This window comes from Pteropus medius, unplaced genomic scaffold (genome assembly GCF_902729225.1).
Source record: "Pteropus medius unplaced genomic scaffold, Ma_sr-lr_union100, whole genome shotgun sequence".
Lineage (NCBI taxonomy): Eukaryota > Metazoa > Chordata > Mammalia > Chiroptera > Pteropodidae > Pteropus > Pteropus medius.
This window is the reverse complement of record NW_024344377.1, coordinates 1,884,708-1,911,121: the sequence shown is the minus strand read 5'-3', so window position 1 is coordinate 1,911,121 and position 26,414 is coordinate 1,884,708. Positions and strand designations below refer to the sequence as shown.

At 37.9% G+C, this 26,414-nt stretch overlaps 1 protein-coding gene, 1 non-coding gene and 1 pseudogene across 8 annotated transcripts in view; 1 reads left to right on the top strand and 2 right to left on the bottom strand.

Moving 5' to 3' along the window:
* Positions 1-26,414, bottom strand: part of ATE1 (arginyltransferase 1) — a 201,465-nt gene that overhangs the window by 137,829 nt on the left and 37,222 nt on the right. For all 7 annotated transcript variants that reach the window (XM_039870810.1, XM_039870815.1, XM_039870814.1 and 4 more), the window contains 2 exons: positions 21,388-21,420; positions 254-435 (listed from right to left, as the gene is read on the bottom strand). In XM_039870810.1, the coding sequence (XP_039726744.1) occupies positions 254-435; positions 21,388-21,420 (215 nt within the window). The remainder of the gene's footprint in view (positions 1-253; positions 436-21,387; positions 21,421-26,414) is intronic.
* Positions 13,382-13,500, top strand: LOC120608901 (uncharacterized; annotated as a pseudogene).
* On the bottom strand, positions 25,680-25,753 carry TRNAG-UCC (transfer RNA glycine (anticodon UCC)). The gene has a single exon. It is a non-coding gene; the product is annotated as a tRNA-Gly (tRNA).

Sequence of the window (26,414 nt, the reverse complement as noted above, 5' to 3'; positions counted from 1 at the left end):
ACACAGAGCAATCACTTCTCCAATACATTAGACTTAGACGGATACCTTAAAAAGCTAAAGAATTACCATCGGACATTGGCCTCAAGTCTAAAAGTGGTTATTTACAAATACTAAATTATAAGACTACTAAAATAGCAACAAATCATTATGTACTATGGAATAGAACTTCCACTGTTATATAATGAAACATAATCAAATGAGGAATTACTGGAAATTCTATGTGACCCATTACAACTGTCGAAAGCAATCTTACCGTAGTGCAGAGTAGACACCCAAAGACAAAAATGAATAATCAGGATCGTAGTACAAATATACAGACGATACACAGTATGGAAGGATGTCAATCACCCCCACAGCAATGATCTTCCCATCGAGCCAATACTGCTGATGAAAGGAGCCATAACCACAAGCTGGTCCATTAGGAGGATTCTCTGCCTATGAAAAAGTGGGCACACAAACACGAACAGTTTGTCATTTTTCTCTTTTATTAAAAAATCTTAATAATTAATCTATTATACTTTTATTTTACTCAGGTTAGCAAGTCCTAAAATTTCCTCCTTGTTGCCATCATCTTCTGTAGCCACACCCTACAAAACTTTTTACTTGCAGAAACACTGACCAAACAAAAGAATGAAAAAGAGAAATCAACTGAAGTTTTCAACTTGTTTTAAAATCTGCCAGTAGGCACTATAAAGCTTACAGGATAAGTAAATATTAAACTATATATTTTGTGTTCCACACAAATGCTGGGAAAGAAATGGTGTATGAGAAAAGATGGAGAATGTAAAAGGAAAGGATTCGGTGAGAACAGAACTGTCCCCACACTGCCAGCCAGGCCTGCTTTGCGATCACCCCCGCACTGATAAGGGATCTGATCCCATTATTTTTTCTAGATAAGAGTTCCTTTTTTCCTAGCCAAAGGAAAAAAGTTATTTCCTTATCATTATCTTTATATAATGACAATCTCACAGAAGATATTTAGAGATTTCAAAGTATAACCATTTTTTTGGTAAACAGTGAAGTGGTATTTCTCATTTTAAAGTGTAATATGATTTTAACTGTAACTTACTGAATGAAACCTATGAAGCAGCATAAAAAATCTATCTCAAAGGATGTTAGAGATTAACAATTTAAGTGAATACAACAAAACGTGCATCATTTTCACATAGTTAAAATCCCAGAGAATGTACATGGACAAAATCTGGGGAGAATAAAGAAAATGAAAAAAGTAGGTCTGCTAATACCAGAACCAGAAAAAAAAAATTACAAGGTAGAGAATCCACAGAACAATATCTGCCATGAACAAATATACAAAAATATTCGCCGAAATATTAGCAAATAAAATCCAACAACGTATAAATAGTATATATGCCATAATGAAGTGGAATTTATTCCAGGTATGCAAGGCTAGTTCAACATTAGAAAGGCAATTTAAAAAAAAAAAAGCTATTAATGTATACCACCATGACAATAGGCTAAAAGAAAAATCACATGATCATATTAATTGATGCAGAAAATACATTTGACAAAATCCAACACCCATTCATGACTAAAAACTCTCAACAAACTTGGAACAGAGGGAAACTTCCATCAACATGATAAAGAATACACACAAAAATTCTACAACGTTACACTTAATAGAAGAATCTGGATGCTTTCTCTCTTAAGATCAGGAGCAAGGCAATGATAGATACCCTCTCTTATCACTCCTATTAAACATCATCTTGGAACTCCTACCTAGTGTAAATAAGGTAAGAAAAGGAACTTAAAGGTATACATACACATTAAGAAAGAAAAAATAAAACTGTCTGTTCAAAAATGACATGACTTACTATGTAGAAAATCCCAAAGAAACAACACAAAAAAATTGGAAGTAATAAGCAATTATAGCAAGGTCACAGGCTATAAGGTTAATAAATAAAAGTCAATCGCTTTCCTATATAACCAGCAATGACTGGAATTTGAAATTAAAAACACGATACCATTTATAAAACCACCAACAAAATTACATACCTAAGTATAAATCTAACAAAATTAGTACAGAATCTATATGAAGAAAACCACAAAATTCTGACAAAAGGAATCAAAGATGTAAATAAATGGGAAAATATTACATGTGCATAGAAGACTCATTCTTCCCAAACTGATCTACAGATTTAATGCAACCTCACTCAAAATCAAACCAAACTATTTTGTGGACATACAAAATTGATTCTAATGCTTATATGGAAAGGTGAAAGACCCAGAATAGCCAACATAGTATCAAAGAACAACAAAACTAGACGACTGATACTGCCCAACATCGATGCTTACTATACGGCTACGATAATTAAAGTAGTGGGATATCCGTGAAAGAACAGACAGAGCACTGGAACAGAATAAAGAGCACAGAGAGGGGTCCACAGAAACGCAGTCAGCTGACCTTTGACAGAGGAGCAAAGACAATTCTATAGACAAAGTGGCAGTCTTTACAACAAATGATGCTATAACAACTGGACATCCAAATGCAAAAAAAAGCAAAATCTAGACAAAGACCCTATATCTTGCAATAAAAATTAACTCAAAATAGATCATATGCCTAAATATAAAAGGCAAAGCTATAAAACTTCTAGTTGATAGCATAGGAGAAAATCTAAGTGACCGTGGGTTTGGGGATGACTTTAGATACAAAACCAAGAGCTCAATCCATGAAGGAAATAAGTAAGCTGGACTTCATTAAAATGGGAAGCTTCCGCTCTGTGAAACACACTGTTAAAAGAATAAAAAATCAAGCCGCTGACTGGGGAAAATCTTGTAAAATACATACCTGATAAAGGCCAATATGCAAAAATACAAAGACTCTTAAAATTCAACAATAAGAAAACAAACAACCCAATTTTAAAAAGGGCGAAATATCTGAGCAGGCATCTCAGCAAAGAAGATGTGCAGCTGGCAAATGAGCATACGAAAAGCTGCTCAGCATCACCTGCTGGCAGGGAACTGAAAGGAAGGAAATAACGAGGAAGCATCGAAACTATGGGAATGGCCGAGATGCAAAGCCCCGAAGAGCAAATGCTGGCAAGGACGGGAGCAGGAGGCACCCTCATTCCCTGATGGTGGAAATGTACAACGGTATGGACTCTTTAGAGGACAGTTTGGGAGTTTCTCACAAAGCTAACCATAGCCTTAAGCTACAAAACAGCCATCAGCCGCTTTTTTCAAGAATTTATCCAATTAGTTTGAAAACTTAGGTCACACAAAAACCCAAAGGCCTGCATGAAATGTTTATAATAGTTTTATTCATAACTGACAAAAACTAGAAGCAACCAAGATATTCTTTGATAGGTAATAAACAAATTGTGATACATCCATACAATGGAATATTATTCATTAATAAAAAATAATCTAGCAAGCCACACACGCACACACAATGGAGAAACCTTAAATGCATATTGCTAAGAGAAAAGAGCCAGTCTGAAAATATAGCTACATATGTACTGTATGATTTCAATTACAGTAAATGAATTTTAATTCTGTAAAAGGCAAAACTACAGAAACAGTAAAAAGATGAGTGGCTGCCAAGAATTTGGAGGGATCAAGGAAGGGATGAAGAGATGAAGCACAGAGGACTTTTAGAGTGAAACTTTTCTGTATAATACCATAGACATGCATTTGTCAAAACTCAGAACTATATAGCACGGGAGTGAACCTTAATGTATGCAAATTAAAAGAAAATCATTTAGGAAGTTATGGGATCCCAGGAAGGAATGCAGACGGTGACAAGGGAATGTGAGTTACAAATGTACAAAACAACCTCACTGGAAAAGGCTGGGGGAAGGACACGTGCTGACCTAAGTGATCTTTGGGGTCTGTAAGAATTACGGCAACAGGAAATCTGTCTGTACATAAGCGCTATAGGCTACCTGACCAGCTGCTCCCCACAAGCACTACAGGCTGACAGTCCTGGTACCAATACAGGTGTATACTGGAACTGAACAACTAGGTCAGTGGATGGAGGATGATAGGAGCCAGATTTCTCACTGCTGGAGCGGGAATTGACAGATAAAAAAAGGGGAAGAGGCTACATAATGGATTAGAACTGGAGACTTGAGTAAGAACTCACATTCGGCTTAATACAGACACAGACAGTTACACATAGAAATATTTATGGGTATGTATATACCATACGTTATATTCACACGAGGGTCAGTATACATACACATTTCTTTGTTCTGTCAGATGAGAAGGCCTAAAATATGTGACACCCCAGTAGCAGTCAGCACACCTAGCACCATACCTTAGTTTCTCCATTCTGCAATAAAAGGAACAAGGGCTCTTTGGAGAAATGGCTGATTCCAGGACTAGAGCAGGAAATATGTAAGACAAGCCTGAAGTATCCTGTAGTGCCCGAAAGTAAGAAAGTACTCGAAAAACAAACCCACATTGATGGGTGTATCGAAGGGGTGCAGGAGTCAAGTGAAAGCACTCCCAAGGGCCAAAGGCAAAATAATTTGGGCAACAAAATAAAGTAGTATTGGGTTATAACCCAAAGTATAAAATAAATATTCAAGTCCATATTGATATATATGATTGAATAAATTAATAAATGAAGAAGACAATTCTCCTATGCACAAGAACTTCAAAAGTTTATATATATACTCTACCCTAACGGCAGGGGAGCATAACTCCCTACCACATAAGTGTGGGCTGCACACAGTGACTCCCTTCCAAAGAGTACTGTATGGGAATTAAAAAGAGTAACCGTACCGGCGACCAAAGTCAACAACAAAAACTAAGAGAGGATTTACTAAGGCGATAGCAGTATCAATGATTTCTAAACCTTCCATCGCTGTAGTTCTGCCAATAAATACATCTTTAAACTTTTAAGAGCTTCCATCAACTGTAATAATAAATTATGCCAAACCCAGGTTTTAGCATTCGCTGTCACATATAGCTTTGCTCTTTTAAAAAGGTCATTATCGCTTCTCTAGAAACAGATATAGTTTGAAGAGTACAACAGGTAAACGAACAGAAGCATTAACCAAAAAGAAATAGGAAAGGATGTTAACTTGTTATATTTACAACACCTGAATTGACACCAATACTCTAAATAGCTAATAGCCTTGAAGCATAATCACCTGTCGCAGAAACTATGTTCTACCTATGTAATAAGAAACAAATGCCCATATATTATGGAATTCTATGAAAACCATCTTTAAATGTAAGCCCACAGGCTCATAGGAATGCAGCTCCATCTTTAAAAATAATTGTGCAGGAGGACAACCTCTGCGGTGACATGGAGACAGGGATAAGCTGGGAGTTCATGACACGTTAGATGGGAGCCTGTTAAATGTCGGAAAACCTCCAAGTCGAAAGCTAATTAGATGACTCTGAAATGAATCTAAATTCTTCCATGATTTCAGTTCAGTACATCATCCTAGGTCATTAAATCTAAAATGTGTATCATTCGTTCATTCATTTAAAAATGTATTTATTGAGGACACAGTAAGTATGGACTCAAAAAGCATATTCTCAGTAAAGAATCAATACATTCTCTTAACCCTAAATATAAATCAGCCCTAGTTGTTGTACCAGCTTGAAATGTTTTCTAAAACTGCAATTACTGTCTCAGTTTCCACTTTTCATCCTTCCCCTTATTCCTGGGCCTCCCTCCCATTTAGCAACCTGCTTCCATTTACCTCACTGGCTTGTGCTCCTAGGAGTCCAGTCACGACCAGCTTGTCCTACCAGCTTGTCCTACCGCAGGCCCTATTCCCACCTCTCGGTGCAAGTCAGGGGCCTTCCCCATCTGCATAGCGCTGTACATAGATACGGGCCGCCTTATAATTACTTAGGAAAGAATAAGCCACGTAACTATCTACTCTGACCACCATCATGTCACAGATGAAGAAACCTAAAACCCAGAAATTAATTAAGCAATGCGATGATCATGAAACCAGAGTTATAAACTGACTCACAAACCAGCATCCTAGCCCCTAGGTCAATGCTATTTTTATGTTATTATAAGAAAATTGGCCGATCACATTTAAAGAAACTCACTTTTGAATTTCCTTAGTATATCCAAGTCAGTAAGCACAGCAACACGAAAAACAGAGTATTTCGATGTATGGTTAAACTTGTTTTTTTTCTTAAAACTTGCTTTGCTGTACTCCCTTCCTCACCAATGTTTTCAGGCAAAATACAAATGATTTCCTTTTCTTCCTTTGGGGCCCTCACTGACCTAAAAACAAAAACAAAAACAAAAACAAAACAAAACAAAACAAAACAACTCCACCGGATTTAAAAAATGGAAGATGACCCAAGTAAAGGCAGATAAGGAGCTATTTTCCTGAGAGTACATCCGGCTGTCTCAGCACTATTGGTTGATAATGATGATCTGCTATTTTCAGTTTGGTTAGTAAGTCAATCAAAACTCAAGTTTTTCAACAGGTACTCAGCAGCTGTGGGAAATGGATCAGAGGCGAACTTGAAATATCGATTCTCTCAGATCTCCTTGCAGACGGAGCAGCCAGAGCCCCACCCCAGATCACTCACTTCTGGCTGGGAAATACGGGGAAAACTTCAGTGCCTACCACGTTTCCAATAGCATAAACGGAACTGACTTAACTAACATGTTTGATGTTAGTCTATGAACACACACACACACACACACACACCCCCTACTGAATCAGTTCTATCTTTCCAGTGGACATAAAACTGCCCTAATATGATTTCTTTCCCTCAAATGCAATCCTTTAATTCATATTATTTAACACTTAAAACGTGGACAGAACACGGAAGCTGGAGGGACAAAGTAAAGGAGATAGAACGGAAAGAATAACCAAATCTGTGAATGCGGCAGCATCAGCAGAACTCGTGGTAAGGCTCCCCAAGTCATTCACTGACTTTCCCAAAACCCAGACTCCTGCGCTTGATCACGCCACCTGCTTCAGTAAGCTATTATTTGGGTATCTGTTGATTACAAATGTGTTCATGAGTAGCAACTAGAAACTATCTTGATTGCAAATTTGTATATTTAACTGTCAGCAAACATAGATTGGTCACTCCCTCACTAGGTCAGAAGAGCCACATCTTAAGACAGTCCCTGTTCTCAATCCTCCAAGGCGCTCAGTCCCCGGGGATTAGGGAGGCCTCTCCAGGTCACTAGCTGCTCTCTATTTACCGCCCTGAGAAACCTACTTCAATACTTGAGATTGCTGCATATTTCTTCGACCTCTTGGTTAAGGCCTTTTAATTGTTAACACTCGTCTGTCACTTGCAAACACAGAAGATCAGATAATTACAGACTGTGCAGGAAAACCGCACGTGATTTGAGAAAGGGGAAAGAACAGTGGCACCACTTCACGACACAGACACCACGTAGACCAGCAGCCATCCAGCTCCACAGTCTCAACCCCTCCACACTCAGAAGTTGTACGGAGGACCCCAAAGAGCTTTTGCTTGTTGGACTAAATCTGTAGATATTTATTGTATTACATATTAAAATTGAGCTTCGAAAAATGTTAACTTACTTAAAAATAACAATAAACCCATTCATTACATGTTAACATGTTTTGTTTAAAAACAGCTATTTTCCGGAACCCCCAAAAAATTTAGTGAGAAAATTGGCACTGATTTACATATTTGCAAATTGCTTTAACGTAGGGCTAAACGGAGGAGCTCTCACACCTGCATTTAATGTGCTGCCATCATGTAGCCTCTGGAAAATATCCCCACGTACTCGCATAAGAGATTGAGGGTGAAAAGGCTAATAAAATAATTTTGACCTTGAGGATCCCTCGAAAAGGCCTCAGGGACCACCAAGGCCTACAGGGACACTTCTGAAAACCACTCATGTAAATGCACTTTTAAAATATAGGCAGAAGAGTCTCTAAACTGCCGGCTGCACACAGAAAGGGAGCGGACTAAACCGTCCAGGATTTGGAGTCAAATATCTGGATATGAGCCCTAGTACACCTTCTAGCTATTTTACTTGACCAAGATAATAACTTAACTCCTTTAAAAAGTATCAGTTTCTGCATTTTTAAAACAGGAATCATACTACTAATCACCCTGAAAGGTAGCCATGAGAAACACATGACAGCGTACAAATAAAGCAGCACTCCGCAGACGGAGCCAATGAGGGTCAGTTTTAGTTCTTTTGGTTGTAAGGGGTCTGAATGGCATAGACTAAAAGATTATGTCTATGAAATAGTATCAGCAGCTCATAAACAAACAGCAGCTAGCTTTAATTTCCTCATAAATAAGTCCATGATGTGATTAGCATTATTTAATAGCTTACCTTTCTCGTGCCTGCAGTTTGTACAGTTTTGGGTATGTGAAAGAATTAATAAGGAAAGTTACTTTTCAAAAGGTCCTCGATTTTAAGGATTTAGCTGCTAATAGGAAAAACATAATAAAGCTCACCACTGTACAAAAGAAGAAACGTCTGAAAGACTGGGGAAGGACGACATGGCTTCTGAGATTAACGAGTACAATAGGATAGCGGGCGCCGTGGAGAAACGCCATCAACGTTAACTGGCCAGTTCAGGCTTCCAGTCCAACTGCTCCGCAAATGAGCGCTCATTTACTCCGATAGAGCACGCTGGCCTCCTGCCCCACCTGCCTCCACGTACCTCCATCATGCTTAAAACGAACACTGTAAAGACTCAGAACAGGCGGGGAGGGAGAGTCGTACGCCAGGCACCAGGGGCAGCACTGGGGGGACCCAATCCGGGGTTCGAAGCCGGGCACGGGAAAGGCTTCGGCGGCTTTCAGAGAACAGAGTGTGTTCTCCCTTCTGAGGCACCCCAAAGCACCTCCCCCATATCACAACTGTCCACAAAAAAATCTCCTGTTAGACAACCTGTGTCCCGAATTTCTTTCAAACAGTTAATGGAGGCCCCCAAAGGTAATCATTTTAAGCACCTGATTAGAAGTTACTGTTTTACAATAACTTGTTTTGCCTTTTGTTAAAGCTTCATGAAAGACTGCACTAAACTTTGGGTTCATTTTAAAAATAGACCCAAAAGTGTGCTAAACTACTACCGCCTCAAAATCTACATTATATCTTTTAAAACAAAAACCAATACTAAATCTGAAAATTTAAATAAGTCTATAAATAAGAAATAAATAAGTTTAATGCAGAAAATGCAAATAGCAACACTCATGGTTAATATATCACATAGTTTTGTATATGATTTAAAAATCAAATGTAATCAATTCCTAATTTTCTGGCAGACAATCAGTACACTAAAGAATCAAATTAAATAAAACTATAAAATAAACTAACTACAGTACATTCCTATGAGGAGCTATTAGGTAGTAATTTAAAACTATTTTACCAAGACTTTTTAATAACATTATAAACATTTCTCCAAATTAAGTAATAATATATCACTATAAAATGGGATGCATAATCCCAATCATATGAAAAATTACTGGGTGTCTTTCAGTGCAGTTCTGGGCTTGATTTTCTAGTGACTGGATTATTTTACAATTTAGTTGAGGCAGAGCTTAAATTTACAAATTTCTGCCCAATGAAACAAATCACCCAAAAGGTTAGTTTAATGCCCTGTAGGAGAATAACCAGCTGTTTTTAGCTAACAGCAATTTCATCTCGACTTTTTATTAAATATGTACACATTGTGTACATATGTATGCATGTGTGTGTGTATGGTGTGTGTATATATCACATGCATCACATATGTATATACATACATCAACATTCTCTCAAATGCTCCTTGTACCAGTTTTAATGTCTTCTTACTGGTTCCTGCATTAATTAATGAGTCAAACAGAATTTGACATCTGTTTGTGCTCTATTTGCATGAAGGTCATGATTTTACCTTTTTGAAAATTATAGTTTAACAGTTTGGATCACTCACCAAGGAGCTCAAGTGAACTCGCCAGGTGGAGCTAAGTCAACTTAGAAGCGCCCTCACAATCTGTTAAGCTCAGCATGTCCTCTTATCTTTTCTTGATTTTCAAAGAGATTCCCATACAGCAAGAGCTCTAACTTTGCTTTTTTCTTTCTATTAAATTTGTGCTTTTGTTTTATTTCCAGTTCTCCTACAATGGGTAACTTATCCCCACTAGTGGCAGCTATGGTTGGGTTTTGTTTATGATCTCTGTTGGACAGATGATGGAGATCTAGGCTGCGCTGAACGAGAAAGGCCAGAAAATCTGGTTTGTCAGATTTACCGAATAGGAGAACAGCTCTTTGAGGTCTAAACCCATGAGCTCTGTGTTTGCTTGTGATCTATAGATGAAGTCGTAGAACTGGTGCTAAGAGCTCTCTCTCTCTGTTTGTGAATTTGTAATTCAGAAAAGTCTTTACTTCTCCTATGTGAAATATTTTCCACCTCTAGAGGTTATTAATAAATCACACTATTACGTCTTTTAGAGGAGCTCTGGAAAATTTATTTCTAGAAATAAGCATTTATATAAATCAAATATTCTCCAAATTCACAGAAAAGAAACTCCTCACAGAAATTGCCAGCTCAGAACCATGTTTAAGATAAATCAACTGGTTTAATAATTTTGGTTTAAGAAAAAAGACTGTCTTCTCTCAAATTTATTAGCATTAAGTATATGAATGGGTTTTTAAAAATAATATCAGTTTTTAATGGAGAATAGTTTACTAATTTAAAGTTAATATTATTCCTAGATAATGCTTAAATTTTGAAAAATATAAATTTGTGTTCAACTAAACTGAATTATAATTGTGACATTTAAAAATCTTTTTAAATTTTGTTAAAATATATGTAACGAAATTACCATTTTAACCATTTTTGAGTGTACATTTCAGTGGCATGAAATAGATTCACATTGTGGAGCTTTCTGTCACCATATATTTGATCCCCTTTACCCTCTTCGCCAACCATTCATTCGATTTTCTGTCTCTATGAATCTGACTAGTCCTGGTAACTCCAATAACTGGAATCATAAGTATCTGCACCCTTTTCTTACTGGCTTATTTCACCTAGCATAATGTCCTTAAGGTTCACTCATGCTGTAACATGTGACAGAATATTTTTCTTTTTTAAGGCTGAATAATAATATCCCATTGTATGTATATACCACATTTTGTTTATCCATTTATATGCCAAAAGACATTTGCGTTGCTTCAACCTTCTGGCTATTGTAAACGATGCTTCTATGAACACTGGTATACAGTATCTACCTGAGTCCCTACTTTGAATTCTGTTGTGTATATACTCGAAGGGTATATGGCAGTTCTATTTTTAATTTTTTGAGGAACCACAACACTTTTCCATAGAGGCTGCACCATTTTACATGTCCACCAGCAATGCACAGAAGTTCCAATTTCTCTACATCCACGCCAACATTTACTGTTTTCTGTTTTTTTGATACTAGCCACCTTAACGGGTGTGAAGATGGTAGTTCATTGTGGTTTTGATCTACATTTCTCGAATGATTAGTAATGTTGAGCAACTGATATTTTTATTTATCACAGTTTATGATGGCTTAAATATAATTTCAAAGATTCTTACATAATTTCAAAATGTGAATTAATGTAAATCTAGAAATATAATGAATAACATTTGGATTCCTATGTAGTTCCTAAGTAAGAATGAACACTAAAACGATGAGCATAATTTTAAGTTTATATATTTTTCCTTATTTACATATGCCACAGAATGGCTATTATCTTTGGGTCATGTCAACAAACATGTTCATCTCTGCCACTTAGAGAAGGTGTAAAAAGGATGTTTAAGAAAGTTGTGATGTGTGTATTGATGCACTTTCTCAGTCTGCTAAAATGTTTATACATGAGAAGCAGTTCTCAGTTACCTACCTCTCAGTTCTGTGAAACAGAAGGTATTAGTTTATTAAAAAGATATAATTAATATTGATAGTTGAGATCATATTAAGGGAAAAAATAAGAAATACATGCATATACGCAAGGTAATAGGATAACACTTTCATTTAAAACGTGAGGAGAACTGCTCTAAGTAGTGTCAGCTTGCTCAAGAACCTACGAAAGCACAGTGAAAGACAAAGCTTGAGGGGCTGTTTCAAGCTGTAGGCTGGGGAAGTGTGCTGGCCCGATTTATAATACTCGAGTTTGAAAAAAAGCTATAAAAAAATGTTAAAACGTTGACTAAATTCACTCAGCTTTGTGGGCCCTCTTCATCCGAGAATCTTACTTTGTGAGAGACTGAGGGTCAGGGTGATTAAGGGACACAAAGCCAATTTAGGAAAATGCTAAGAAGAACCAAAACCTGGAATTCCCAACTTCCAGTTCAGGGTTTTTCTCACTGGACACTGCTTCTATGGTACACCATGCTAAAACCCAATCACAATGTAGTAACACGTTCTAGTCGACATAATGAATTAAGATACTTCTTCGGCAATTTACTAAACCAAGGACGAATCAAGAAATTATTTCTCAATAACATAATTCTTAGAAACTGAAATGCTTCAAAAGAAGCAAAAAAGTTTGCCTTAATATTTGCAACTTAAAACTAGAAGCACTGTAATGACAAAAGTTTGAACTTTACAAAGCCTAAGTAATTGAGGAAAGATTTATGGTAAGGTAAATGTTTTTAGTATGTGTGATAGGAATAAGAAAGGACTTTATTTCTGCGTTTTTACTACAGAAGAAACTGATAAAAACTGAGATGTTAATATGTTAACTGTTTACTTTGAAATTTCCTTATATTTTAAATCCTAATTATCCAACAAAAAGACTTTCAGTAACACATTAATCAAAATGCTCACAAGGAAAAGTAAAGAATCCCAAACTTCTCATTTCCACAGATTAGTTAATATTTATTGACTACTGCAACAGTCATTTCAGAATCAAGAGTTACTTTTTTAATGTGAGCCCTTACTTAATGTCAGTTCAATTTGAGACTCCTGCTTTTCCAATCTTTCTTACTGGAGGGAGGGAGGACTGGTCCACTGTGACAACCCAAACTGACATTTTTATTTAGAACTCAATGACTGCCAACATCAAACAGGCTGACATTCCCATGGAAACTAATCCACCCCAGGATTTACCATTCAAACATTTTCTGAAGCATTCATGCACATCTAATGGGTAGTGAAAATCGTCAAGGCAGATGACCCCGATTTTGAACACAGCTGAAAGATCCCTGGAGTAAGAATGAATACCACTACTCGCTAAAGGAAGACTGATCTGGCACAAAGATATCTTAAATTTGCCCTTAAAGATGCCTAAAAAAAATCAAAGCCCATGTAGAAAAATCTTGAGCAAGGAAATTTATGGCATTTTTCTATTTAATGTTTGGTTTTCTATTCTAGTGTACTCTCTTTTATTCTCAGAAAAATTTTTGAAATTTTTGCCATATGAGATAGGTTTCCAGGAAAAGACCTCCAGTTAATATAATTTCACCATGAAATATAAAGTTCTGTCTATGGCCATGCCACCCTGAATGTGCCCGTTCTCGTCTGATCTCGGAAGCTAAGCAGGGTCGGGCCTGGTTAATACTTGGATGGGAGCCCACCTAGGAATACCAGGTGCTGTAGGCATAAAAAATAAATTTAAAAAAATAAAAAATAAAAAAAAATATAGAGTTTCAACGTACACTGGTTCAACTATCATGTGATATCCAGAAACCAATCAGAAGTAAGTTCATTCATCTACTCAACCAGCATTTTCTGAGTGCCTCTGTGGGACCAAGGAATACTACTTCGACTACCACACAGAAGATGTTCACGCACTACTTACTGAAGTGAACTGAAGGCAAGGAGCAACGTCTTGAGTTCAACTGATTCTTTGTCAGTGGCCTTGGTAGCAGCCCCAGCTCAGCGAGAACTGCCCAACAAGCCCTAGGACACACTGGAGGGGACAGCAATCAAATGACAATTCCAAATGACTTGAGGGATTTGGCTCCATAACTCTACCTGGTGCCGCTGGCCAAAACTACCTTGCCTGGTAGATCTCTGCTTCTACAAGATGGGGCTCAGCCCGAAAACCACATGACTCTCTCTCCCAACTCATGTAACTAGGAAAAAAGCAATCCTCACTCACAGTCCCACCTTGGCCCTGTGGACTAAGCCACAGCCTGGCTTTCTACTTCTGGTTATTTAGCACTAGTGGCAGCGTGACAACTCTCCTCCGAGAAGATCGAGCCCCGCTTTCGACACCTCTGCCCGCCCCGGGCCTGGCTCCTTAGCCACAGCTGGCTGTCCCACGCACCACACCAGAGCAGGTAAGGCTGCCCCAGGGCACCAGCTCAGATCTGCTCTCTGCACAGCTGATGCTCAGCATTCTCCTTGCTCGGCGGAATTGTTTGAACTCCCTCCCCAAATTAAGCAACCCAACCTTCTGCCCACCTCGCCCCTCCGCGGCCACCTCTGCAAGCTCCCTTCATTTCCGCAGCACCCAGTTTGGGTGACAGCCATTCCCTCTTCCAAATTCTGGCCGCCAGAAATATCCTGATATCTATCAGAGCTGCCCCAAGCAATGACAGTTCTTTTGCTGACAGACTGAAGAGATGGTTTAGATTCTTAGGGTCCTTTTTTTCCCCCAACAGTGTCATGAAATCTACCACTTGCTCCAAAGCCAGTGACTATGGCAGACCCCACCCCTGCTAGCTGAGGCTTGTAATCTGTGCACAAACACACACACACACATACACATGCACAACCAAAAAGGCACATATTAATTTACCCAGGCTATCACAATGCTCTAAGTGAGAAGCAAAGACGTTCTCAACTCCAAAAGAGGCTTGGAAAGATGGTTTTACAAGTTTTACAAGCTATCAAAAAATTAACGGCTGCCATCAGTTAACATTAAAAGTACTGACTAAAGAGTTAACATTGAGGTATCAGCTTCAACACGTTCTTCAGTACACAGAACACTGCAACTGTGAGCACCCTCAGCCCACGCAGAGACGCAGCGCAGAGGCAAGGCGCCGCGCTGGGTCAGGTCTTCTCTACCGTCTGGGAAATTAAAGAATGAAGAAATGACATATGCTTTTAAAAAAACAGTTTTATTGAGGTATGCTATAGATATGACAAAATTCACCCACTTTAAGTGTAGAATTCTATGATTTTTAGCAAATTTACGGAACTGTGAAACTATTAGCACAATCCAATTTGGGAACATTTCTGTGATTCCCCGAAATTCCCGCCAGCCCACCTGCGGTCAGTCCTCCTCAGCTCCCTCTAACCCCAGGCGACCGCCTCTGCTTTCTGACTGTAAATGTGCTGTCTGGATACTTTATATAAATGGAAACACAACACACAGGGTCCCCTGCGCCTGGCTTCTTTCATCGAGCATAATATTTTAAAGGTTTATCCATGTAGCATGTGGCATGGTTTGTTCTTTTTCACTGGCAAAATGAGGACACATCACAAGGCGCTTACCCATTCACCAGCTGTTGGCCACTGAAATTATTTCCAGCTTGTGGCCATTATAAATAACGCTACCAGGAACATTCACATACAAGTCTGTTTGGACGTGTACTTGCATTTCGCTTGGGTGTATTCCTAGGAGTAGAACTTCTTGGTCACACGGTAACCTTATCTTTAAAATTCTGAGGAACTACAAACTGTGGCGAGCAGTGTATGAGGGTTCCAATTTCTCCACATCTTGCCAACACTTGTTACTGTCTTTCAATTATAGCCATTCCAGTGGGTTTATAGCAGTACCTCGTTGTGGTTTTAATTTGTATTTCCCTAATGATGGTGAGCATCTTTTCATGTGCTTGCTTAGCCATCTGTATGTTTTCTCTAGTGAAATATATAAGCAAGTCTTTGGCCCGTTTCTTAACTAAGTTATTTGTATTATTACTGAGCTATGAGTTCTTTTTGTTACTGATTCTAATTTAATTAGATTTTGATCAGAGATCACTTCAATCCTTTTCAATTACTGAAGTCTGCATAAGTGGTACAGCATATGGTATGTCTTAGTGAATGCTCCCTGTGTATGTAAAAAAGTATGTACTTTGTTGTTGGGTACAGTGTTCGACAGATGTCCACTAAGTGAAACTGTGTGGCAGTGTTGTTTAAATCTTCTACAGTCTTTCTACTTTTGTCTTATTGTTCTACCAGTTATGGAGAAAGTTGTCCTAAAGTGCCTAGCCATGACTGTGGACCGGACGATTTCAGTTCCATTAGTTTTTGCTCCATGCACTCTGAGCTTGTGATGAAGGATATCACGTTCCATTACCGTGTCTTCACAGGATGAGCTGACCATCTAATCATTACGAAACAGCCTTTGCTTGAAGTCTACTTTGTCATATGTGGATATAGCTACTCCAGTTTTCTTATGTTTTGAACAGTGAAGATATAGAACATTTCCACAGAGCAGAGTGTTGGTTTAGATCATTTGTATTTAATGTGATGATAGATACAGGGAGATTTAAGCGGACCATCTCATTTATTTTCTATTTGTCTCACTTGTTCTGTGTTCACTTTTTCTTCTTTTTCTTGCCTTTTGAAAATGTTATCATTGCTATTATCTTCACTATTGGCTTATTAACTGTATCTCTTTGTTTTTGTTTTTTAAGGCTGCTCTAGGACTGTGGTTTTCAACAGGGAGCCAATTTTCCCACTAAGGACACTTGGCAAAGTCTAGAGGCATTTTGTTTCAACTCCAGGGGGATGGGCACTACTGGCATCTATTGGGAAGAAGCCAGGAACGTTGCTAAGCATCACATAATGCACAGGACAGCACCTACAAACAAGATTTCACAACTCAAAATGTCGACAGTGCCAAAGCTGAGAAACCTTGCTCTAGTGTTTATAAAATGCCTCTCAAACTTCTATCTTCCTTCAAATGTTACTATGTCACTGCATGTAACTAGGAGTCTTTCTGGCAGTATCGTTCCATTTCTTCTTTCCTAGCTTGTTACTGGTGCCACATACAAACGAGTAGCTAGAATATTGAGGTGGATTTAACTAATCTACCTCTCCAAGCTCAATTTTCTTCATAAAATTGGGATGATCTACCTAACAGACATTCTGTGAGAATTAAAACAATGTAAGCAAAGAGCTTAGCACAGTACCCATACACTACAGGTGCTAACTTCTCAAAAACTTAATTACTGTTAATGAAGCTATGAATTGCTACGAAGTGAAGAAATAGGACAGATATGCAGAGAAATCTAAGTGACCTACATTCACACATGGTTTAACTTTTCTTACAAATGCCTCTCCTGTAGCGCTCTGCCTCCAAAATGACAATGGAACTGCACCCCACGAGATTGGCTGGCAACGTCTGACTCGGGAGAGAATTTCAAGAATCTTTTAGCCTCTGATATATAATCCCTTTTATTTACCTACATTTAATTGAAGACATCTGTAAGTGGTGCCACACGAAATGTAATTCAGACTTAGAAATGTCAATAAAAATGTGTGTGAGGGAGAGGTCCTAGCAGGGGACTGCACATCAGCGGCTACAGAGCCCCACGAAATTAGGAATATAATGGAAATGCGCTGCCCGACTTGACGAGGTGATAAAAGCTCTCTTCCCATAAAGCTTAATGAGCTCTATTAGTCTTCAGCTTACAGGAATGTAAAAGGGTCAGCCCCCACAGAGGGAAGTAACTGACTCCACACATGGCTCTATTCAAGTGACAGCAGATCAAATTACTGATGTAATTACTATAACCTGACAATTTCGTTGGATTCATGTGGCAGTTAACTGTTTAGGACTTACAACAAAGGGACACGGTTCCTTCATAGTTTTTTTTGTGAAGAGTAAATTTTGTGAAATTTAAAGTCTCCTTCATTGTCATCTCCAAGTTCCATGTATTTTATTGTCTTAACTAGAATTATTTTTTTTTCATTCAAAATCAGGGAAGGCGTTTGGGTAGTTAACGCTATTTGTAATTTTCCTTTTCCAGCTAAAACTTAAGTTTAATGGCAAAATTAAACATTAAGGGACTCCCACCTGCCTTGGCTTACTCTGGCTCTTGGGCTCTGTGTGGGGACAAAGGAACAAAGTCTTGAGTTCAGTGCTGCTGAAGGTGTCGGGGAGAAGCCGCTAAGCTATTGGGTGGCTCTGTGAAATTCCAGGCTAGAAAAATATCAACAGAAAGCCCTCAAGGATTCCTCAAATACTTCAAGAAAAGAAGAGCACACCGATCACCTTCAATTTTGATTTTTTTACTCTCCCATATCCATAAGTACAATAAGAAATAGATCGATTTAGTCAACGTAAAATACAACTCCAGATCATTAAGTGGAGGAGGTGGATCACACAGAAAATTACAGAAAGTACCGCTAAGCTTCGATCATGATCCTTCCCTCCTACTTTTCACTAAAGATTTAAAACTTCCACACACACGTTCTCAGTACTAACCAGAGTGGCAAGACGTAATTCAATAGGCTGGTACGACTCTAGGTGTATGATGAGTACACATCACGCACTATCTATACCTGGGAGAATCTGAAGGTGAAGACAGTGGTCCTCATCTGGAGCAGCTACAATCCAGCTGGGAAGCCAGACTATCAACCACACTGCAATCTAAGTATCGGCCTTATGTGCTTTTAGTTGAGTCCTGCCAAATTATGGGTTGAAGCCTGCTACTCTCGGCCTCAGCCTCACCTAACTTGCTCATTCAACAACTATTTACTCAGTGCCTCCTATGTACTACGTACTATCCTAAGAATGGAATGTGGAGGCAAGAGAAAGAGGCTCCTCTCTCACTGACCTTACATTTGAGAATCTGGAAGTGGGGACTATTTACAAGCCTTTGCTGTTGTTTAGTAACATCTTCAAACTGCTACTTGCCCCAGTAAGGTGGACGTCGAGCTGCAGCCTCTCAGTTGACTCCCTGTGCAGGTAAGAATCTAGCCTAACTGCCTCTGCTCACAACCCTTATTCTCGGTTATGCCTCTAAGCTTCTGCTAAAATGAGAATCCAGCCTCAAACATTATCAACATTACCTCTTAGCTAAGTTCCTGCCAGTCCCTTTTTCTTTTGAAGACTAGACCATACATCAACCGGAGACTTCCCCAGTGCACGTCACAGTCAGACACCGGCTACAGGAAGCACCTCCAGAAACCTGCCACGCGACCTCTGTTCCCCAGAGTAGCTCCTCACGGAAGAGCAAAGGGTAAGACGACGTAACATTCTGTAGTTAATGTTAACATTTTGTGTATTTCCCTCCTAATTTCTGTGTGCTTAATTTTTTTTCTAAATTTAGATCTGTACGCATAATTTTACACCCTGTTTTTATCTTAATCTAGCAAAAGTATTTTTCACTGGTATTGTTCATCAGTATGTACTCACGAACATATACGCATAATCCCCATTTTAATGGCCGTAGGGTGTTCTATCACATGGCTGGCTGTACCATGATTTATCTGACGTTTCCTACTGCTGGACACTTAGGTTATTTATAAACTTTTTGTATCATAAATAATGCTGTAATAAACATACGTATGCAAGTTTTGACCCCATCTTTGTTTCTCTAGCAGTGATTCTTAGACTAGAATTACTCGACAAGATATAAATTTACATAAGCTCTTTAATGTGCATGACCAAACTGATTTCTATAAAAGATAATGCTTAATAACATCTCATCACATCTTCCCAAGCACTCACTTAAAAAAAAAAAGATATCCTGACAGGCATATTACTGTATATCACTGTTTCTTTTAAACCATATTTCTCTGATTACTTATAAAGTTGAACTTTTAAAACATACTCATTACCATTTATATTCCATCTTATCAACAACTATCTGATAAAATCCAACCAAGTATTACGCAGAAGAAAACAGGACATTTTAAAAATTGATTCTAAGAGATCATTATACTAAGTATGATAATCTTTTTATCACTTTCCATAAATTGCCTTTAACTATCTATGTTTTCATGAACAAATTATGGATTTTTTACAGACTGAAATCTAATGTTTCCATCTTTTCCTTCTTCTAAGCTTGGAAAATGCTTCATCCACTAAAGATTATATAATTTATACCGTCGAGTTTCTTATTTTTTGTTTTTGTTTTTACGCTAAACTATAAAATTCTGTGTGACAGGCACTGAGCTCAGTGTTTGCCTCGCATTACCTCATTTCATTTAATAACCCTGTATTATCTCCATTTTTAGACTGATCAAAAGATGAATGACTTGTTCATGGCATTCCCAAGTATCTCTCGTTCCAGAGCCCAGAATCCTTCCACTACATAGTGTTGTTTCCCACTGGATCCTGGATATTAAGAAACCGCAACAAATCTGAGAGGTACCAACCACTCTAGTCCCATCAGTTTCCCCTGGCAGTCACTCAAACTGGCCACCAGGAGTGTTCAATGTGCCAGGCTGAGCTAAACCACACAAGAGTTTAGAAGCATAAAGGGAACAAATGCCTCTGTGTGGAGAGGTCTGAGAGGGTCTCGCCAGGGACATAGTATCTAGGCTCATACTAAGAAGGATATGATTCAAACAAGCTGGGAATCGGGGAAGAGAACACAAAGTGACATAAACAACAGAGGCAAAAGAAAGGACGAGTGAAAGGCAGGAAAAAGAGTATTACTGTGTGGGGTTGAAGTATAGCCTAAGGGAACAGAAAATATTAACTAAGATTTGAATTGCACTTTATACCTGCTCCCACGTCCACTGCTTCGTTTGAGAGGTAAGAATGATTACATGCATCTTAAAACACACTGAGGCTCATCAGGGAAGCTGTGATTTGCTCATGTGGTTGATAAGTGAAGACAAGATCTTAAACCCGTGTTCGGTTCTAAGTCCAATCGTCTCTCCACACATCCTGCTGCCTCCCCTTTCCTACGCCTTTCTCAAAGCCTCACCCACCTCCCAGTTATTCCTTATCAACTGCAGCTCACGATGATTTCTAGTTCTATGAATATCTAACAGTTTTTCTTTATCTCAATTTTATCACTGGAGTCTCAGGTCTACATTGCAGAATCATTATGAGGATTAAATGAGAAAGAGAATGAAGCACCCAGAATAGTGCCTGTTACAGGAAAAGCTCAATTAAAGGTAAGTCCTTCGCTCTTCCCTAATCAACTGACGGATTTTAAAAAGCTCTCTCGAACCAAATAAAACTTCCTTGATGGCAGCCTCTGCCTATGACTTCTCCAGCTCTCTTTTAACACCAGGGCAGTTAAGAGAGAATAGGGCTGATTTAAACAGTTATGGGAGCAGGCAATACAATAAGGCTCTTTAAAATGAAGATCTGATTTCCCTCTACTTATTAAAAAAGAAAATATATTTAAAAAGAGGCAACGACCTTCAGCTGTTATGAAGGTTAACAGCTCAAACACAGGAATTCTTATCAAAAAAAAAGTCTGTATTCATCTCATTACTGTTACTGAAGAATGTATGTGTAACAACAAAATGATCATTCCTAAGTTTATCAAATAAATGCCTAACAAAAGATACCAATAGTGATGTTCAGTTAGCAATTCTAGTATGAAGGTCAGTGAATAAACTTACCTCCAGAGGTGAGCTGCAAAGGAATCTTGTGAACTGCAGAATCACATTTGAATAGAATCAGTTTCATCCAATGAATGGGCAGAAAAAGAGAACAAAAAAGGAAAAATTATTATACGATTTTTCAATATGAGCACCTAAGTAAACCTAAAAGTCTGTATAAAATTAATGCTTTCATACATCATATAACTCATCCAGAGTAAAGTTCAATCTAGCCCATAAGTAGGTATCCGACTCTTTGAATTAATTTTAATAAGCATTTTAAAAATCTGTATAAAAACAAATAAAGCACAAATTAATCCTAAAATATTACATTTTTAAAAGTTTTATCTCGCAACCCCTGTATAATAAAACGTCCTCTAAGAAAGGAATCAGTAATCACTTGACCATAAATGTCGCAGGCAAAGCTAAGTAAACGCTGAGTGGAGAAAAAGATATATAAACTAAAGGGAGAACCAAGAAAAGAGAGAAAGTCAAGACCAAGAGAAGAGGCTGGGAGCCAGAGTGGAAGAAAGGGAAGTTACTTCCTCCGCAACCTGGACCTGGGCGGTCGCGTTTGCCCTGTTCTGCCCTTCCTCTTCTCCTCAGCGCCCCCCACCGCCCCCACCCCGTGCATATCTTTTCTCTCTGCTCTTTCGCTGATACACATAGAGGCCTACAGAATCTCATTTGAAACTACGTATGCTGTCTCTCTGCATTTAAATAAAGAAACATAAATTTGTGTGTGCGGAGATGGGGAGCCATGAACAAACAACAGAATAAATTGCAGGTTAGCTCTGAAACTGTGGACTGTCACAGAACTTCATACATATTCATGATGGTAATTCGTGTTTTCTCAGATGTTATTTACAAAGTCAACATTTCGAATCCTCTGAGATTTACTATAATGATAAAATACCCAAGTAATATAAACTCATGATCTTTCCAAATGCAAATTAACTACAAAAATTGCGATGGCAGGCCTGTTTCCAAGCACTTTTGAACTTCCTCTCCACAACAAAGCCAGCTAGTACTCACGGGGAATACAAATAATGTGAATCTCTTTTAGAGACACACACAGAAATATTTCTCAATGAAATTACACGATGTCTAGGACTTCCTTCAAAATCACTGGGGGGTCACGAGGGAAGTAATGCGGTGAGTGTGTCGGATAAAACAAGCCTGGCCATTATATTATAACTAGTGAGGACAGGAGTTGAATATATGAGGATTCATTATACGATTCTCTCTACTGAGTGAATGCTTAAAGTTTTCCACAATAAAGTTTAAAAAAGAATAAAGTTTAAAAAAGATAGCAGACACTTCCTCCCCCAAATATTAAAGTGAAGACATTCCTAAAATATTACTAGTACATGCCAAAGCCACACAATTAACTAGTATCATCTAGGCTCTAGATAGGGTGTACTAAAATACAGAGACTATAAAATTTTTTTCTTAAATAATATCGATATGCAATGCAATTATATAAACTGTTAAGAGAACTTTCTGAAAGTGCAAGATATACCAAAATTTTAAATTTTCATAAAGCTGATAGGAAACAAATAATTTTGTTGAAATTCATAGTGCAACCTTTGTGGTCTTGGATTCTTTTTATAGTAGCCAATGTAAGACAATCCTGACCTTTCCTTCCAAGAGTAAAGGGTTGAAAGACGAGCCATTTTTAGCAGTGGATAAAAATAAGGCACGATGAGTTTTTTATTTTAAAATGAGAAATCTGCTATTGTAGGGTGTCTGTTAACTATATTATACACATTAAACTTAAGAATTTAGAAGTGGTTCTGGTTTGATAATTACGTCACTTTATTTTTTTATTTCTGTGTGTGTGTTTACTTTTACTGTATATTTTTCTAAACTCTTAGGCACGATTTTCTGGGGGTGTTCAGACTGCCACAATACACGTCAGCAGAGAACTGTGCTGCCAATTCTGAACATTTAAATTTTGGTTTGTTTGAGTTGTTGGCTTTCTTTGTTTTTGAAGTCTGCATTCTTTATTTGTAACAACTGTACTTTTATTTTTTCTCTATCCTCTGAGAACTCCAGTTTTCTTTCTCTCCCTCCTCCCCCCACTCTACATTCACAGATAAGCCATATGATCAGGAAAGGTGCCCTGATGAAAAGATCAGGATGGGAGCTCTGAACACGTCAGTGTTTTCCCTAGAATTAAGGGGGAAAAAAAAAAACTAGAGAATTTCTTTTTCTTTTTCCATCTCTTGTGCTGCATCAGTAGAAAGAACTCCGGTTAATTTTATGAAATGCAATATCTAACCCCTTTTTTTTCTGGGAAAAAGAAACTGCAATGACTTGAAGTTGAGAATGTGGACACCGCCTCACTCAACTCATCCTCAGGCTGTAGAGAATCCCTCGCCCTCCCTTTAGCTGCATGCATACAGTGCGGTGTGGCAAACATACACCAGAGCTGGGTTTGAGACCCAGGCTCAGGACAGAAGTCACTTTAAATAACAACAAAGAGAAGAATATAAATATACTCTCCAAGAAAACTGATGTCTCCTTCAAGCTCCAATAATATACATACATCTTTGTCACGTGTATGTGTAACATTCGCATCACAGTTTTTTCAAAATAGACCTACACATTCTTATCCTGCTTGAAGCTGCCAACACGTGAAATATATAAATAAAAGTTCTCAGTCCCCAAAAGAGTAAATACAGAATAAATCACAAGATACACATGAAAAGGCCCAAAAATGCTGCTCCTCGATTAGTATACCAGAAAAACTCATTGCTATTTCCCTTCAGTTAATTATTTAAATTCTTTCATAATGAAATTACATATATTATATTCAGTACAAATGGTAATACTTTGAAAAAGAACAATTATAAAAAAGCAAAAATAATGCAAAATACATTTTGTATATAGTGAAATTAACAGTAGAAATAGACACCTTTTAACAAATACCACCGTGATATCTGATGGGTATAAAAAAAATGGCTCAATTTTGCTATGAATCTAAAATTTCTTGAAAAGGTCTATTATAACAATAACAACAACAAAGACTATGACTACCACTGGCAGCCCACAGTAGGACCACTTTTCTAACGTAGTCATACTAATATGGCTATTCGAAACATATCGTGTCTTAGGTATAGTTAGCTAACAGGTTTAAGAGAAAGATCCTATTCTAGTTATTTAGGCATAATGTTGCTAAAAAAAATTTAACATGTTTTCCAAAATATCTTACTGATTTTACAAACAGGAATACACTTCGTTCTAGAAACTGTAGGTAAACACAACCATTGTCTCTATCTATGATCTATCTTAAAGATTACTTCTAAGAAATACCTTGATTTAATATAGTTGAAAATAGGACAACCTGCCTGACATCTGGCTTTTCAAATTTAAACGTGTAAGTTTCTTGTCAATAACATTATTAATAACATTATCAATCTGATGCACTTGCTAAAATACATAAAATTTTGTCAACTGTTCTGTCTACTCTTGAATTCTTTTAAACATAAAGATTACGTTAAAAAAAAAGATTATGGTCTATATTTAGAATCCAGGCAAAAAAGGCAGCATTTTAAAAATCTCTTAGGCCTTCTAAAAAGAGAGAAAGGACACACACAGATCAGAGCCCTTGTTCCTGGCTACCCCTGACCTTGCTTCTCCTGAAGCACCCTCCCCACCGCCCGACGGCCTCTCCGTCTGCCCTTGTAGCCTGTCTCATAACATGTGCTCGTTCCCTCTGGAGAAGGACTTAATGCTCAACAAAACCTTCTAAAGTTTTCCGAGCACACGAAATTGAAGTTAAACCTCCTGTCAGTTATGATTTAGTAAATTCTTTTTTTCCAAGACTTGTTACTAACCATGCCAGTTACTTGGGGGTGGGAAGATGCAATAAAAAGGAGAGAAGAACACACAACAGGAATCTGGTCAAACTATTCCAGTAAAACTATCACTGACCATTTATCTTTGTAATATAAAATATTCAACATATAAGTAATTAAAGCTATGCTCCTGAAATGCCTTTTCTATTTAATAAGGAACCATGTTAAATTCCTTTAAAGAAAAAGAAACATTGAACAATAATTTTTACAAGACAAGCCACAATGTTTTTCTAAACCAAGGAAAATCAGTGAGGTGTACCTATTTAAGTGGAATTCCAAGTCTTTTTTCCCCCCCTTTAATTCCTCCCACTCCACTTCCACCCCCGACCTATGGATGCTGCTGTCGCCCCTTAAGAACTAGACCTCTGAAGGTGGGGCGTCTCCCCACCACGCATTCGCGTGCGCGTACGCACGCGCACCGGGGGCCTGGCGCACCCGGGGTATGGTCCGTGGCTCCACCTGGGGTGCGAACCCAGGACCTTCTGCGTGGAAAGCAGACATGCTAACCACTACACTATGGAGCTACCCCAAGAATCCCACGTCTTTAACTGCTCATATAGATTATCCAAAATTTCCTTGTATAAACAAAACACTTCTTGTGGTCCTATTTCCTTGGCCTTTCACCCTAGGTACATGCTACTTACTGTCTTACAAATTGTCAGAGACAAATCTATTTTAGGCACTAATCTAATAAAATATTTATTTAAAATTTTGTAATTATCAATCTAATCATACCTCAGTGCAAAATACTAAGTTTTTTCTATCAGGAATTTGGAAGCTTTAATTCAGTTAAGAGTCTAACTTATGCTAAGTTAGATAATTCTTTAGACTTCCTTGCCATGCCCCCATAATTTCTGGTACATACTTATACTATTTTAAATTGACTGTTTTAAGGCAATGCAAAACTAAGTTTTATGTTAAGAATGTGTCTCTCGTAAACCTAAAATTCTTAGGAATTAATTCGATTCCACAAAAGAAACAAAGTTTCATTATTTCATATTTCGCTGCAGAAAAATAAGAACTTCAAAAGTGGCCTAAAAACACAGCTAACACTCATTTTAAAAAGTCATCAACAGAATGACAATTAAATCTGTATTTATAAGGCAGGGAGTCAAAACTAAGGTATGAGAACTAAGATCCTGTTTATCGTAGTTTTAGTGGGGAGTAAAAAGAGCAGATCGATAC